Raw genomic sequence first — 15,466 nt, 5'->3', positions numbered from 1 at the left:
GTATCGTCTTTTTTTTCTTGCTGCGTTGGGTCGTCGTTGCGTATGGGCTTCTGTAGTTGTGGCACGGGGGCTCAGTAGTTCTGGCTCCCAGGATCTAGAGTGCAGGCTCAGTAGTTGTGGCCCACGGGCTTAGTTGATCTGCGGCACCTGGGAATCTTCCCGGACCAGGGCTTGAACCTGTGTCCCCTGCATTGGCAGGCGGATTCTTTTCTTTTTTTTCTTTTGCAACCAAAACTTTAATCCCAAGGATTCTCACAAAACATATTACAAATGACAGCATGAAAAAAAAATTGCACAGTAACTCAAAGTTCAGCTCTACAATATACTCTTAATCTGGCAGGACATTGGTATCTTGATGATCTCAAATTTCCAAAAAATATTACAAAGAGCTATGTATTCATGTACAGCAATCACAGAGGGGACGTATGACCTAACTCAAAGGTAAACTAACTTCCTTGAAACTTCTTAGATTTTAAACTCCCTGGACAACCTCTTGTCCGGTGTGAAGACTAGTGGAATTTTTAAACCTCTAATCTAGGGTAAGGGTGCGGCTTTCATTTTTACCTGCTGGCTTGGGTTCACAGCACCTTTTAAAGACTGCTTGCTTAACTACAGCTGCATACCATATCCCAGCTACAGAAAGTCTTTTCAATGTTTGCCAGTGTTGTTTCCATAATAGTAAACATCACACTTTAGGTGGGCAGGAGTTAGAGTTTTATTATCAGTCTAGGCAAGACCAAAAATTCAAAGCAAATTCAATTTTGCTTAAGGGAACATTGTAAGGTAACAATTCTTCATATTACATGCCTCACAGGACCCATTTCAAACCATAGAGAATGACACCTTTATGTGTCACTGTCCCAAGAGACAAACAAATGTGAACAACTAAAACATTTAAAAAGTGCACCAAGCTTCGGAAGTCTCAAACAAAACTTGAATATTCTGTACATACTCCTGCCAAATGAAGTTATTGCCTGTACACCACTCCTCTTGCAAAGTGGTCTTCTATTTCCTTTCATCTGACTTAGATCGGCTAGGAGACCTAGAGAAAGATCGGGACGGCTTGTGATTTCTCTCTTGGGACAGGGATCTCTCTCCTCTCCTATATCTAGAAAGGGACCTGCTCTGGCTGACGGAGAAGGCTCTCCATCTTGGAGATGTGTGGGAGGTGGAGGACTCCTCCTCCGATAATCATCTCGAGGGCGACGACCCCAAGAAGGAGGCGGTCACGATTTCGACTTCTCTTTTCCCCATTCGACAGGTCCACTCTTACTCGGCAGCCACATAGTGTTCTCCCATCTAGTTCTCGGACAGCATCAGCTGCATCTCGGGGATCTTCACATTCAACGAGAGCGAAGCCGGGAGGGTTTTTAGCAACCCACACACTTCAGAGTGGTCCATAATAGCCTAAAGCTCGTTCCAATTCAGCCTTGTTACCACTGTTTCCAAGATTCCCTACATAAACTTTACAGTCCAACGGACAGGAATCACGTTGCAAGACCCTCGTGGCTCCTGGGTTTCACGGGCCACAGGGTGGTCCTGGGCCTCTAGAATCTGGTAGCTGAATCTGCTCGCACAAGCTGTCCTGTGGGCATGCGTTTCCCCCTATGTGTCCAGCCCGGGGCCCTGCTGTCTTGGCCCGGCCTCCCGGGTGAGAGGGTGAACCCCAGCTCCCTGGAGCAGACACTCAGAGCCCTGGTGACCGGACTCACGGCTGACGGGGCTGCAGCGGCGGCTGGACACGTGTGGCCAGCCTGGTGGTGTTTGGCCCCGTCTGCAGTTCCAGTTCCAGCTGAGAAAGAGCCTCCCTGTGTTACTTTCTCCTGGTTGTGTAAGGATCCCCGGTGTCATTTGACAGAAATGTAGACGGTGTGTTCTTTCTCTCTTTTCTCCCTGCTTCCTCTCCTCCCTCTCTGCCTCCCTCTCTCCCTGTACCTCTTTCCCTGTTCCGCTCTCCCTCTACCTCTTTCCCACTCCCTCTCTCTCTCTCCCTCTCTCTGTCTCTTCCTCTCTCCCTCTCCCTCCCTCTCCCTCTCTCTTTCCTCTCCCTCTCTCCCTCTTCCCTCTCTCCCTCTTCCCTCTCTCCCTCTTCCCTCTCTCCCTCTTCCTCTTTCCTCTGCCTCTTTCCCTCTCCTTCTCTCCCTCCCCCTCTCTCCCTCTCCCTCTCTCCCCCCTCTCTCTCCCTCTCCCTCTCTCCCTCTCCCCTGTCTCTGCCTCTCCCTCCGTCTCTCCCTCTGGGAGGGAGTGAGGGAGATGGAGAGATGAATGGAGCGGGAGAGTTGGAGGGAGAGGGAGAGGGAGAAAAGGGAGGAGAGGGAGGGAGGAGACATCTCTCCCTCCCTCCCTCCCTCTCTCTCCCTCCCTCTCCTCCCTTTCCCTCTCCCTCCGTCTCTCCGTCTCCCTCACTCCCTCTCAGAGAGGGAGAGACGGAGGGAGAGGCAAAGACAAGGGAGAGGGGGAGAGGGAGAGAGGGAGGGGGAGAGAGAGGGGGCAGAGAGGGAGAGCTCTCTTCCTCCCTCCCTCTCCCTCTCTCCTCCTTCTCTCCCTCACCCTCTCTCCCTCTCCCTCCCTCCATCACTTTCCCTCCTTCTCCCTCTCCCTCTCTCCCTCCCAGAGAGGGAGAGACAGAGGGAGAGGGAGAGGGGGGAGACAGGGACACGGAGAGGGAGGGAGGGAGGGAGGGGGACAGAGAGGGAAGCAGGCACCCTCTCGCCTTCTCCCTCTCCCTACCTCCTTCTCCGACTCCCCCTCTCCTCTCCCTCTGTCTCTCCCTCTCCCTCCCTCCCTCTAGGAGAGGGAGAGGGAGAGGAAGGGAGGGAGAGGGAGAGAGGGAGGGGGAGGGAGAGGGAGAGGGAGAGGGAGAGGGAGAGACGTCTCACCCTCCTTCCCTCTCCCTCCCTCGCCCTTTCCCTTCCTCTCTCCCTCTCCCTCCGTCTCACCCTCTCCCTCCCTCTGTCTCTCCCTCTCCCTCACTCCCTCCCAGAGAGGGAGAGATGGAGGGAGAGGGAGAGACGAGGGAGAGGGGGAGAGGGAGAGAGGGAGGGGGGAGAGAGGGAGAGGGAAGAGGGAGAGTGGGAGAGAGGGAGAGGAGGAGAGAGGGAGAGGGAGAGGAGGAGAGAGGGAAAGGGAGGAAGAGACCTCTCTCTCTCTCCCTCTCTCCGTCTCTCCCTCTCTCCCCCCTCTCTCTCCCTCTCCCTTGTCTCTGCCTCTTCCTCCGTCTCTCTGTCTCTGGGAGGGAGTGAGGGAGATGGAGAGATGGAAGGAGAGGGAGAGTTGGAGGGAGAGGGAGGAGAGGGAGCGAGGGAGAGGGAGAGAGGGACAGAGGGAGGGAGAGAGGGATAGAGGGAGGGAGGAAGAGACGTCTTTGTTTTTCCCTCCCTCCCTCTATTCCTCTCTCCCTCTCCCCCCTCCCTCTCCTGCTCTCTGTCCCTCTCCCTCCACCTCCTTCCCTCTCTGGAGAGGGAAGGAGGTGGAGGGAGAGGGAGGGCGAGCACGAGAGGGAGAGAGGGAGAGGGAAAGAGGTATAGGAAGAGTGGAACAGGGAAACAGGGACAGGGAAAGGGGGACATGGAGGGAGGGAGAGGGAAAGAGGGAGAGGGAGAGCAGAGCAGGGAAACAGGGACAGGGAAAGAGGGAGGCAGAGAGGGAGAGGGAAACGGGGAGAGGGAGGGGGGACGGATAGAGGGAGAGGGAGAGAGGGACAGGGAAAGAGAGACAGGGATGGAGGGAGGGAGAGAGGGACAGGACAGGGCAAGAGGGACAGGGAGAGAGGGAGGGAGAGAGGCAGAGGGAAAGATGGAGGGAGAGTGAGAGGCAGGGAGGTAGAGGGAGGGAGGGAGGGAAGGAGACAGAGAGGGAGACAGGGAGAAGGGCTGATGGGGGCTCCCTCCCCCTCCCATCCTCTGCCCACTGCTTTCTCTTTTTTCTGCTTCAACAAACACCAGGCGCCTTTTAGATCAGCCCTGAAGTCAACGTTGATGCTTGGGACGGCCTGACCTCCCCACTGCCTTCCAGCCCGGGACCACAGCTGGGATATGAAGTCTGCGGGGCCCTGGGGGGGGGGCGGCGGCGGCGGAGGCAGGCACCTCCTCTGACGCCCAATCTCTCCTCGTTTACGAGGCAGCCGCCAGCTCCCCTCCCTGACTCCCCAAGATTCCCATATTCCTTTTAAATATGTGTCGATAATGCCATGAGCTACTATTTAACTTTTCCACGAGGACCCACCTCCCGAAATGCAGTGGTTTTCAGCCTTGGCTGCACTAGAGAACCCCCAGGGAAGGGAGAGACGTCTGTACCTCCCTCTCTCTCCCTCTCCCTCCGTATCTCCTTCTGGCTCTCTCCCTCTCCTTCTGGGGTGATGCCCGATGAGCTCAGATTCGCAGATGTTCCCCCCATCCCCTCTCTGTGCCTTGCGTGGGGCCTGGGCCTTCTCACTGTGGCCCGGGAACAGCCTTGACATTCAGACATCGGTTCCTGCAAGGACACTTGTGTTTGGTCCATACCGCATGTGGCTGCAGTCTGTGCTTCTCTCGTTTAGCATCTTCAGTAGATGGGGGCTGTGCATGAGCCCTTCATCTTCCCCGCAGACACCACTGGTGCTTGCTCGGCCTCGCGGGTGATGTCCACGGGGGACAGACCTGTGTCCCCACCTTCTTGGGCTGCAGACAGGCCACGTTGGTCCTGTGGTGACTGGGGGCTCCCCGGAAAACCCCACCGCAGACCCGGAGAGGTGGCCCCAGAGAAGGTGGCGTACGCCTGGGGCCGGGCCTCACCAGCCAACCACGGGCCACCTGCAGCAACAGGTCTCTCGCCGTCCAGGGGCTGGGTGTTCGGGCGCCGTGGGGATGAGCTGCTGTCTGCACGGCAGCCAAATTTGTATTGTTGAGCCCGGGGAGGCCCCTGGGTGGCTCCTGGAGAGCCTGGTCACATTTCTTCCTGCCCTTGGCCTTAGAGCTCGTCATGGTTCACGCCGTTTCTGGTTCCAAAAGGACCTGTGTTCATAAAGACCACATGTTAGGACAGCACCAAAGTGTCTAGAAATCCAGGCCAGGAGGAGGAGGGGGGGGATTGGCTGTGCCCGCCAGTGGCCTGAGAGCCCTGCCCACCCACAGAGACCTGGCCTGGGGCCTGTGGGGAGGGCGTGGCCCACGGTCCCCAGCGCTGGCTGTCTCTGGGTTCCAGGAGAACTGCGCGATCCTCGGGGAGCTGGTAAGGCTGCAGGCTCATAAGTCCCGCCTGCTGGGATTCAGCACGCGTGCCGACTCCGTGCTGGAGATGAACATGGCCAAGACCAGCCAGGTGGTGGCCACTTTCCTAGGTAACCCCGCCTCCCCGAGTCCCAGTGGGGACGGGGATCAGGTGGACCTTGACTGGACGTGGTGCTGCCTGAGACCCCACTGTGTCAGCCCTTGGGGGTCGCCTTCCCCAACCCTTCATTCTGCCTCGAGGGGCGTGGGGTGGGGGGCGGCTGGGGGGCTGCCACAGGGACATAGCCGAGCCTCTCCCCTCCGCCCGCAGATGAGCTGGCCCAGAAGCTGAAGCCCCTCGGGGAGCAGGAGCGGCCGTGATCCTGGAGCTAAAGAAGGCTGAGTGCCAGAGGCGGGGCCTGCACTTTGACGGGCCCATCAACGTCTAGGACCTGCGCTACTACATGAACCAGGGGGAGGAGACGCGCTACCACGTGGGCCAGTACCTGCTCAATGAGTCCTTCCCCATGCAGGTGGTCACGCGTGGGCGGCTGGGCATCTCCCAGGAGCTGCTGGGACTGACCTTCGACCTGGAGGAAGGCGCCAACATGTGTCACGAAGATGAAGATGTGAGGCTCTACAGGGTCCGGGACGCGGCCTCGGGCAAGGTCATCCATCAGCAAGTTCTACCTGGACCTCTACCCTCGGTGCATGCGTGGGGGAACCTGTCGGCCGTGGGCCGGGGCTCCTCTGTGGTAGCGGGGCCTCACCCGCGTCCCTCCCCAGGGAAGGGAAGTCCGGGCACATGGCCTGCTTTGGCCTGCAGCCGGGCTGCCTGCAGCAGGACGGGAGGCGCCAGATTGCCATTGCGGCCATGGTGGCCAACTTCACCAAGCCTACGCCCAACCCGCCCTCCCTGTTGCAGTATGATGAGCTGGAGACCTACTTCCATGAGTTCTGGCAAGCGATGCACCAGCTCCGCTCCCAGGAGGGTGCGGGCAAGGGGCTGAAGGCAGGGGGCGGGGAGGGCCCGGGCTCTCCCGTGGTCCTCAGGCAGGCCCTCGCCACGGGATTCCTCCGCTGATGTCACCCCGCACGAGGCGACGCCCTCGGTGTCAGTTTCCATCATCAAACCCCACGCACTGGGCGCGTAAACAACGGAAGTGGATGTCCTCGAGACTCTGGAGGCTGGAAGTCCCAGATCAAGGAGTCAGGACTGGTTCCCTCCATGTTAAATACATGTATTCAAGAGTTGCCTTTAAAAAAGACAAAATAGAAGAAAGGAACGTTGCATGCAAGGCTGGTGACAGGCGGTGATGAGAACCAGAGGGTAGGCTCTGAGGCTGGGAGCGCCACGCCCTGTGAGGCCCTGGGGCTGCTGCCAGTCTCGGTGGAGGCTCAGCAAGTCCCAGTGACTTCCCAATGGGGGGGGGGGTCCCCAGCTGAGCGTCTGGGCCCAGGACCCAGTGCTAGTTCAGTCTTCCTGCGGTCAGCCATTCGTCCTGAGAGCGATGCTCTCACAGACTGCAACCGGAGCGCGTGGGGACACTTTACTGAGCTGTGCAGCCGTCACTACTGCCCTGTTCTGGAACATTTCCCTCACCCCAAAAAGGTCCCTCACGCCCTTAGTTATCATTCCCTCCCCTCCCCTGCCCCTGACAACCAGGAACCCACTCTGACTCTGTGGATCTACCTGTTCTGGACGTTTCCCCTCAGTGGGGTCACACCCTGTGTGTCCTTCTGTGTCTGACTTCTCTCGCTGAGCATCGTGTTCTCACGGTGCATCCACGTGGCAGCAAGTGGCAGGGCTTCACACCTTTGCATGGTCGAGGGCCGGAAAAAAGACAAACGAAAAGAAAGGCACGTTGCCTGCGGCTCTGGTAACAGCCGGTGATGAGAACCAGAGGGTAGGCTCTGGGGCCGGGAACGCCGCGCCCTGTGAAGCCCTGGCGCTGCTGCCAGTCTCGGCGGGGCACGGGCAGCGCCGTCCCCCAGGAGCTGCTGGACAAGCTCATCAAGTCCCGGCTGGCCAACCCCCGTGAGGCTGGGCCGAGGGAAAGGAAAGGGGCTCCCGGACCGCCCGGCTGGAAAGCGCGGCCTGGACACAGTGCCAGCACCCCCGTCTCCTTCCTCCCGCCCTCCAGGCCTCTTCAACCTGCGCCAGATCGTCCTGGCCAAGGTGGACCAGGCCCTGCACACGCAGACGCCCTCGGACCCGGCCTAGGACAATGCCCGCCTCTGCCAGGAGATCCTCGGGGTCCCAGCCACGCCAGGTAGCCAAGCGCACACCGGGCCCACCTTAGCGGTCGGTTGGCGGCTACTGCCCAGGTCAAGAGGATCCTCTGGTGGTGTGTGAAGGGGGACCGACTGACGGGCTCTGGTTGAGGCCCGCTGACCTCTGGCCTCTTCCTGCCTGGGTTCCTGGGCTGGTCCCTCCAGCTGTGGCCCGCGGAGTCCGAGGGTGGGCTGGGCGTATCTGCACGTGCTTTCTCGAGAGCCTGGAAGAGGCAGGAGAGGGCTTCATACCCCGGACGGAACGCGTCGACGAGGTTTGCCCGTGCGTGTCGGTGCGGAGACGCAGTTCACTCCCTCGTGAGCGCTTTAACCCGCGCTCTCCCCGTGCTGGAGGGCGAGCCCTGACTCATCCCTTGGAGCCTCGGGCAGCTGTCCTTGTAAGAGGCTTAGGGGTGAACCCTCATGAGCTTCAGCAGAAAGTCGGCAAAGATTGATTTGTGTCCCTCCACTGAGTTGCCCGCAAGGTCCCCGTTTTCTAGAAGTGTTGGGCCAATACTCCCTCTAGTGGCAGGGGACTCAGACAGGGCTGCTTTGAGGCCCCAAGCTCTGGGCTCTGGGGAAGGGGCACAGAGCGGCCAGGGGGCCGGGCAGGAGCCTCTCCGCGTGTGTCCCAGGGACCCACCTGCCTGCGACCTTCGGCCACCTGGCAGGAAGCTACGACGCCCAGTCCTATGGCTACCTGTGCAGCGAGGTGTACTCCGCGGACACGGTCCACACACTCGTTTCAAGCAGGAGGGCGTCCTGAGTGGCAAGGTGAGAGGCCAGCCTGCCGTGCAGACCAACACGGAGGTCCTTGGCCTGGGCCTAGATGCTTGTGCCGCCCGCCTGGGCCTGCCCAGAACCCCCTGCTCCCCTGCCCTTTGTTGAGTCACAGCAGAGGTGGCCACACCCACGCCCTCCGTGAAGGGGGTGCTCCACCCTCCTGCAGCCCCGCCCCCTCTCCTCAGGTTGCCATGGACTACAGAAGCTGCATTCTGAGGCCAGGGGGCTCCGAGGATGCCAAGGGCATGGTGAAGCTCTTCCTGGGTTGTGACCCCACGCAGGACGCCTTCCTCCTGAGCAAAGGGCTGCAGGTTGAGGGTTGCAAGCCGCCGGCCTGCTGACGGCACGGGGTTTTGCCCCCCGAGGCGGGCCGGGTGCCTTAGCGCCCCGTCGGGGCAGGGGAGGGGCCGCGTGTCCTCCCAGCCCCCGAGTCCCCGGTGGCCGGCCTAGGCCAAAAGTCTCCATCTGGAAGTGTCTGGAAAGCCTGGCATCAAGGCTCCCCCTTGTTGCACTAATGCAATCCCTTCCTGGGGAGCTTTCCTGGTAACAAAACGGTTCTTTGAAAATGCAGCCATTAATAAAAAAGACTCTACTCCTGGTCTCTGCCTGCCGTCCCTTCCACCACAGGAGTGGCATGGGGGCCGTCACACTGGGGGGAGTTCTGACCTTGGTCGGGGATCAGCCCTGGGGCCGTGGTGACGCGTCTGGGTCACTGGGAGACGGCTGAGCTGTGGGGTGAGTTCAGACGGGGATGGTGCCCCGCACCCCGACCGGGCAGGCTCTCCAGTGAGGGGGTGTCAGTTTCCTGCCAGCCTCTCGCCCGTCACTGTTTGGCATCTCGGGGGCTGTGACTGGCTGGAGCTGGTTCTGGCGGTGGGCACAGCTGCGGGAAGCCCGGCTGTGGCTGTCCCTGTCCCCGTGTCCTGTCCTCCTGCTCACGGCCGGCCGGCTGGCTCCCTCTGGTCATCGGCAGCTGCTGAAGTCTGGACCACAGCAAGGGGCCACCTTCCTGGGTCCTAGCGATTCTTCCCAAAGGCCTTAGGGATGTGTTTTGGTGGCAGTAGGAATTCAGAGAGGGTGCTGCACTACTGGAGCGGTAGGGTGGCGCTGGACCGTCCCGTGTGTCCTTCCCTGGCCTTTGAGCTCCTCGGGAGCCCTGCCTCCGGCCCTTCGCCCCCACAAAGGACGCCAGGCAGCGGAGCGCTCTGTCCTCCCCTCAGCCTGCCCGCTCGTTCTGTTGTTATTTTACCGAAGAGGACACAGACATTCAGAGAGGCTAGGGTCCATGCCTGAGGTCTCACATCCAGTAAGTGTCAGAGCCGGGGTTTGAACCTAGACAGCCTGTCCCGGAGACCGCGCCCTTACCTCTACACAAACCACCTCCTGGTTCCCTTTATTAGCACAAGACTCATTTCCCTGACAAGCCCAGGCCCCATAAAGGCAACCCTGCCTCCCCCACGTGACCAGCCCTTGCCAACTACTCACCCCAGTGGCAGAGGGACGAGCCACACAGGGGACCCGCCCATCTTGGCCATGGGGACACAGACACCCACTCACACCCAGAAGGACCTCCTCTTTACCTTAGGCCACACGCCCATGCCGAAGGAGCTGCTGTCTGCCAGCTGGTGCAGGTACAGTTCTGTCCTGGAAACAGAGAAGGGACCAGAAGTAAGGGAGGACCCACCCACACCAGTGGCCTGGCAGGGCAGGTGGGCATCATGGCACGGGGCTCCACAGAGTGCCCCAGGTGGCCCCGGGGTCTGCCTCAGGCCCTGGCCCTGCCTCCCGAATATTCCTCACTTGCTGCCCTCAATGGGCCCTTCTTAAGTGAAGGCCTTCCAGAAGCTTCCTTACTCCTCAGTTACCCTGCTCTGAAAACTGGGAGTTTCCTCTCTAATCTGCCCTCTCTCCAAAGGGTAAGGTGCCCCTCTGGCCTTAGCCAGGAGGCTCAGGACAGGTTGGGCCTGCCCTTCAGATGGGGGTGGAAGGCAGGAGACAAATGATGGGGGACGCAGAGGCAAATTGAAAATTATCACCCCTCGCCTGGGGTGAGCACTCTCTGGAGCTTCACTAGATAGAACCTTACTCATTCGTTCAACAGATGAGGAAACCAAGGCTCAGAGACAGGGAGCCACATGTCCAAGAATTCCCAGGAGTCAGCGAGGGGCAGAGATGACTCCCTGGGCCACCTCCCCCAGAAGGCCCTCCCAGATGAGTCTTGTGGCTTCTCTGCTGTTCCACCTGGTGCCTCCTCGCCCTGAGCTACCCTCAGGTGCACCCAAGGCTCTCACAGAGTTTAGGAGCTTCTGGAAGATTTGGGGTCTGCTGTTCCTTGCCCACCTCCCACGCTGCTGTCAGAACCTGTACCAAAATGTCACCGTCACAGCAGACATCCACCACCACCCCCCAGCGTGTATAAAGAGCCATATGTGACTTATCTCACTTAATCCTGTAAGGTCAGCAGTCAAGGTACTATTTCCACTTTACAGAGGAAGAAACGGAGGTTCAGAGCAGGTGACACCTGGCCAGGTTCACCCAGCCCAGGAGCAGTACCAGGCAGCAAGAATCAGAGGCCAGATTCCTAACCACTGGGCTCCACTGACTCTCAGCTCTGGGCAGAGGCAGGGCTGGGGCCCTGGAGAGCGGAGGCCCTTTGTCTCACTGCCCTCGGCCGTCCCTGCTCAGCCCAGTCACTCACCTGAGAGCCAGGTCCAATCCGGATAGCATCTGGGAGAAAACCTCGAAATTGCCTTCCCCTTCCAGCTGCCGGGCCACGTGGCTCTTCTCCAACAGCATCGTCTGCCAGGGGAGAGGACAGGCGCCGGTCAGCACGAGGCCCCGCTAGGCTGCCCGCACACCCCCACCAACCCCCAGGCCCACTCTTCGAGGCAGCACCTCAGGCCCCAACTTGGCTGGACGCCTCCAAATCAAAACGTGCCAGGCCTTTGTCTCACTGATTCAGAGTCCACGCAGGCAATCAACGAATGCAACGGGCTCATTCCGATGAAGGAATCCAAGGGTACTAACAATTAACCCAGAGCCGCCCTCCAACACACTCTTATGCAACCGAAGCCCTTAATAACTTGACCCACATGGTGATGCACGGTAGACTTTCAGGGCCGGGACAGAAAGGGATTTATCGTGCACCAGCGAGTCTGGGTATTCTCCTAGCTCCACATACAAACAACCCTTCTAATAACCTAATCCTGTTTTCTGTTCAAACAGAATGTTTGCGGGGGCGGGGGGGGGGGGGGGGAAGGGGAGGAGCCAGGTGATTTCAGAGAGAGGAACAAACAGGCCATGTGCCTGTCACACACGGGCTGCCGCAGAAGGCCAGTGAGCGCCTGTTTAATTTCAGCTTACGCTTTTAAGACCCAGCTAATGAGCGGCTGAATTATGTATCTACTCATGAATATTTCATCCCTGTGATACTCCGAGGCACAGACGAGCCGGCCTGCTCCGGGAGGAGATGTCTGGGCACTGAGTGAGGTGGGGAGGAGCTGGCCTTGGCCTGGGGAGCGATGACCATTTAGACACATTCCAGGGTCCCAGCTGGAGGCGTGGGCCCTGCTGAGTGGGGCTGAGGCTACTGCAGCCCCAAAGAGCCCCCTCTCCCTCCCACCCAGAGGCCTCACCTGGAGCTGGGTGGCCGTGACTCGGCCTGTGGCGTTCAAGTCCAGTGACATCACCATGGAGCACCGGGTGGCACGGCGGCTGTGGCCGGTGAACACGGAGCCAAAGGCCCGGAGGACAGTGAAGGTGGCTCGAATCTTCTCCACTGGTGGGGCACAGACAGGGCATCACCCGTGGCCCGGGTGCTGCCACCCCCACCTCTCACAGGACCCCATTCTGGCCCCAGGCCCCAGCAGGGGCCCCTCCACTCCCCCAACTCAGCTCTAAGCCACACCTCTTCCGCTGCTGGGCTGGCCCTGTGCTGCAAGCAGGGGCGTGGGGTGAGCAAGAGTGAGCCCAGAAGGGGACATACACACACCTAGGATTGGTACGATCTGAGTGACAAGGGCTGCCCTATGGCCTCCTGGGCCTGGTGGAGTCTAGGAGGAGGGCAGAGCATTAACATTCTTGGACCTGCTCTCGGGGAACGCCCATCACAGCCAGCTCAAAAAGCCCAGCAGTCCCAAGCTTTTTAACATAACTATTTAACAAGCACCCACTATGTGCTAGGCACCTGGATACAGCCTAGCCTGACTCCCACTCCCCCAACACACACTTTCAGCAGAACTACATTCTGGGAGGGCCTCTCCTTGCTGTATCCCCAGCTCCTCCTAACAGGGCTCTAACCTGGGCCAGGTGCAGAACAGGTGATCAATAAAGCATTGGAATAACCCCAGTGGAGAAGCAGGATAGTACAATGGTTAAACAAGCTTGAATATGGCCTCTCCCCGTTGTTAGTCACCTGATTTGGAGCGAATAAATTAACCTCCCTGTGCCTCAGATACCCCATCTATAAGATGGGGGTAATAATAGTACTTACTTACCTCATGTGGTTGCCACAAAGACTAAAAGATTTAATAATGTAAAGTGCTCAGAACATGCTCCAAATGTGGTGGTGTTAGTATTGTTTGTTATTATTAGAAAAGCAATACTGCCTGGGCCATATATTCTCAGCAGGGGGAATACTGCCCCCAAGAGGGCAGAAACTGATTCTTGAGGATGGGGGCAGTTTTCCTTTCTTATGTATAGAATAGAGCACAGATACACACACACACACACACACACACACACGTCTGTGTGTGTCTGTATATATATACACACATACACACACACTGCATAAGCAAATATATGGTGAATCTATGGCATTAACTTTTCATGGTGGGAGACGATTAGGAGAAAGAACAACTAAAAAGGCTCCTCAGAGGGGCAACAATACATTGAGAACACTGGCCCAGGGGTAACAGCTCTGGAGCCAAACTGTCTGTGTTTGAATCTCGGTGCTAGGATGTATGAGCTGTGTGGCCTTGGGCAAGCTGGTTAACCTCCCTGCGTTTTAATGGCCTCATCTATAAAATTCAAATAATAATAACGTCTACCTTATAGGGATGTTTTAAATAATAAATAAGTTAACCTGCTTGGAATAGAGCCTGGCGCGTAAGTCCTCAGCAAGCATTTACCACGATCACCATCAATATTGTAATTATTATCACCAACTGACACTATTTTTTATTGAAGTATAGTTGATTTACAATGTTGAAACTCTTTCTTTAATGCCCAGCTCAAACATCATTTCCTCAAGGAAGCCCCCCGGCCCCTTCTCTGTGCTCCCTCCGCCTCTCCCCTCCCCAGCTCGGCCAGCAAGCGGTGCAGAGCATCGGAGTCTGGCACAGATGTGCAGCTGAGTCTCCCTTCCGGCTGTCAGTGCCTCCTTGTCTCTGTTTTTACTTATCGGGTCCTCTGCACAGTCCAGTGGGCTGTGCGCTGCACAAGGACACCACACCTAAGGGCACAGCATTTATATCAGATAGCCATAGGCCTGTATACTTATTAGGATGATGGCCCAGAACGTGGTGGTCAAGTGTTTGGTTCTAACAATGTCAATGCGTGACGACTGTTCCACATGTGGCAGTGAGTGTCTTAGGCAAGGAGTACCTGTTTCTAATTCACACAAAAGTACCCAACAGACTAGGGGTGGCCCTGCCCAGAAGCCAGCACAGGGTCTGCACACAGGTGCTCAGTGAACGCTAGCTGAGCAGATATAAGAAAGAGCCGCCCAGCACCCCCTCTGACTCTCCCTTCCCTTCCCCCATGCCACCGCCCCCACCACGTCCCAGCTGCACGTCACCTGGAGACCACTGTACCCGAGACCCTGCCATCCACACTGCCTGCCATCCCCACCAGGTGCTCCAGGACCTGCTCGCAGCAGGTGGTCTTGCCAGCACCGCTCTGGCCCAGGGCCACGATGCTCTGGTCCCTCTGCTGGCTCAGCAGAGCCCAGTACACCCGCTGGGCCAGGGAGCCAACGTGGGTGGGTAGGCCATCCCGGCAGCTCCTGGGCACCTGCAGGAAGAGCACCGGCATCAGCCTTCCCACCCAGCCGGGGCCCAGGGAGCACTCCACAATGCTCCAACCCGGCCTCAAGCCCAGATCCACGTCCATGCCTCCCATCCTACTCCAGCCTTGTCAGAGACGTCGTGCATTTTTCTGGAGAGAGCCCAGCCTGGAGATCTAGTCCTGCCACTGGCTCGCTGTGAGTCCTTGGGCAGCCTTGGACCCTGCTCTGAGCCTGGCCTCTTCTTCAGCCAATGAGAGGCTTGAACTAAAGCGGCATTAGCTCATGGGGCTCATCTCACTTGCTACACAAAGGACTGGATCGTACCTGTCTGAAATGAAGCAGGTGGATAAAATGGCTCAATTGATGAGTGACGTCTGCCATGGAAACAGAATGGGGCATGGGGGAATTGGCGGTACGTGTGCTATGTATTTGCTATAACAGATTTAGATACCGGAAGCCCCTTTGACTTCATTCATTCATCCATCCATACATTCATTCACTCAGTAAAAAAAAAAATTCATTGAGTGTCTACTACATAGCAGGCACTAACCCAGGCACTGGGGGCACAACACTACTCAAGGCGAATAAAGGAAATCTCTGCCAACCGTGAGGAGATATCATTATACACCTATTAAGATGGCTAAAAAACCTGTTTTTAATTTTTTTTGACGCACTACCAAGTTCTGGTTAAGATGCAGAGCAAGTGGAATTCTCCCACAATGCTACACAATACAGCCACTCTGCAGAACAGCTTGGCAGCCTCTTTAACAGTGATACGTACACCCGTCATACAACTGAGCAACCCCACTCCTAGGTATTTACCCAAGAGAAATGGACATTTGTGTTCACCAAAAAACCCTCTGTCACTGGTTATATGGAGTAGGTATTCAAACTCATCAACAAACTAGAAACAACCCAAATGTCCCTCAACTAAAGAACTAAGATAACCAACCACCCTGGTTTTAGCACTGAAAGTCCCATGTCCCAGAAAAACCATTCCCTCCCACGGAAACCAGGACAACTGGTCCCCCTCCGAACAGATAAACAAAGCTGTGCAATAAAATACAATAGAATAAAAGAACTAACGGCTCACAGCTGCAACAATATGGGTGAATCTCAAATGCGCTGTGCATTGTGATAAGTGGAAGAAGCCGATTCCAAAGGTTACATGCAGTACAATTCCATTTATATGACTTTTCAGAAAAGGCACAACTAG

At 57.4% G+C, this 15,466-nt stretch overlaps 1 protein-coding gene and 1 pseudogene across 2 annotated transcripts; one reads left to right on the top strand and one right to left on the bottom strand.

The window, feature by feature from the left end:
- Nucleotides 1-4,549: 4,549 nt before the first annotated feature.
- Nucleotides 4,550-9,316, top strand: LOC309650440 (thimet oligopeptidase-like; annotated as a pseudogene). Its single transcript has 9 exons — nucleotides 4,550-4,875; nucleotides 5,046-5,317; nucleotides 5,518-5,893; nucleotides 5,973-6,265; nucleotides 6,365-6,405; nucleotides 6,959-7,224; nucleotides 7,331-7,459; nucleotides 8,073-8,234; nucleotides 8,429-9,316. The product of its transcript is annotated as a thimet oligopeptidase-like (transcript).
- Nucleotides 9,317-9,431: 115 nt separating this feature from the next.
- LOC309650445 (unconventional myosin-XVIIIb-like) lies at nucleotides 9,432-15,015 on the bottom strand. The gene is made up of 4 exons (XM_082478436.1): nucleotides 14,057-15,015; nucleotides 11,879-12,021; nucleotides 10,942-11,042; nucleotides 9,432-9,887 (listed from the first exon to the last, which is right to left on the bottom strand). Exons 1-4 carry the CDS (start codon nucleotides 14,361-14,363, stop codon nucleotides 9,797-9,799), a joined length of 642 nt encoding a protein of 213 aa, XP_082334562.1. The 5' UTR covers nucleotides 14,364-15,015; the 3' UTR covers nucleotides 9,432-9,796.
- Nucleotides 15,016-15,466: the final 451 nt, after the last annotated feature.

Source organism: Balaenoptera physalus (assembly GCF_965194825.1).
Source record: "Balaenoptera physalus genome assembly, contig: SUPER_1_unloc_17, whole genome shotgun sequence".
Lineage (NCBI taxonomy): Eukaryota > Metazoa > Chordata > Mammalia > Artiodactyla > Balaenopteridae > Balaenoptera > Balaenoptera physalus.
This window is presented reverse-complemented; position numbering and strand designations above follow the sequence as displayed.

Bases quoted from the DNA above. Each gene is read 5' to 3' on its own strand.
- LOC309650445 (XM_082478436.1), bottom strand. From the start codon at position 14,363: ATGGGAGGCATGGACGTGGATCTGGGCTTGAGGCCGGGTTGGAGCATT. The intron at 12,022-14,056 runs GTACAGTGGTCT...GTGCCCCACCAG, and splicing joins TGTGGATGGCAGGGTCTCGG to TGGAGAAGATTCGAGCCACC. The intron at 11,043-11,878 runs GTGAGGCCTCTG...CTCCCCTGGCAG, and splicing joins TCACGGCCACCCAGCTCCAG to ACGATGCTGTTGGAGAAGAG.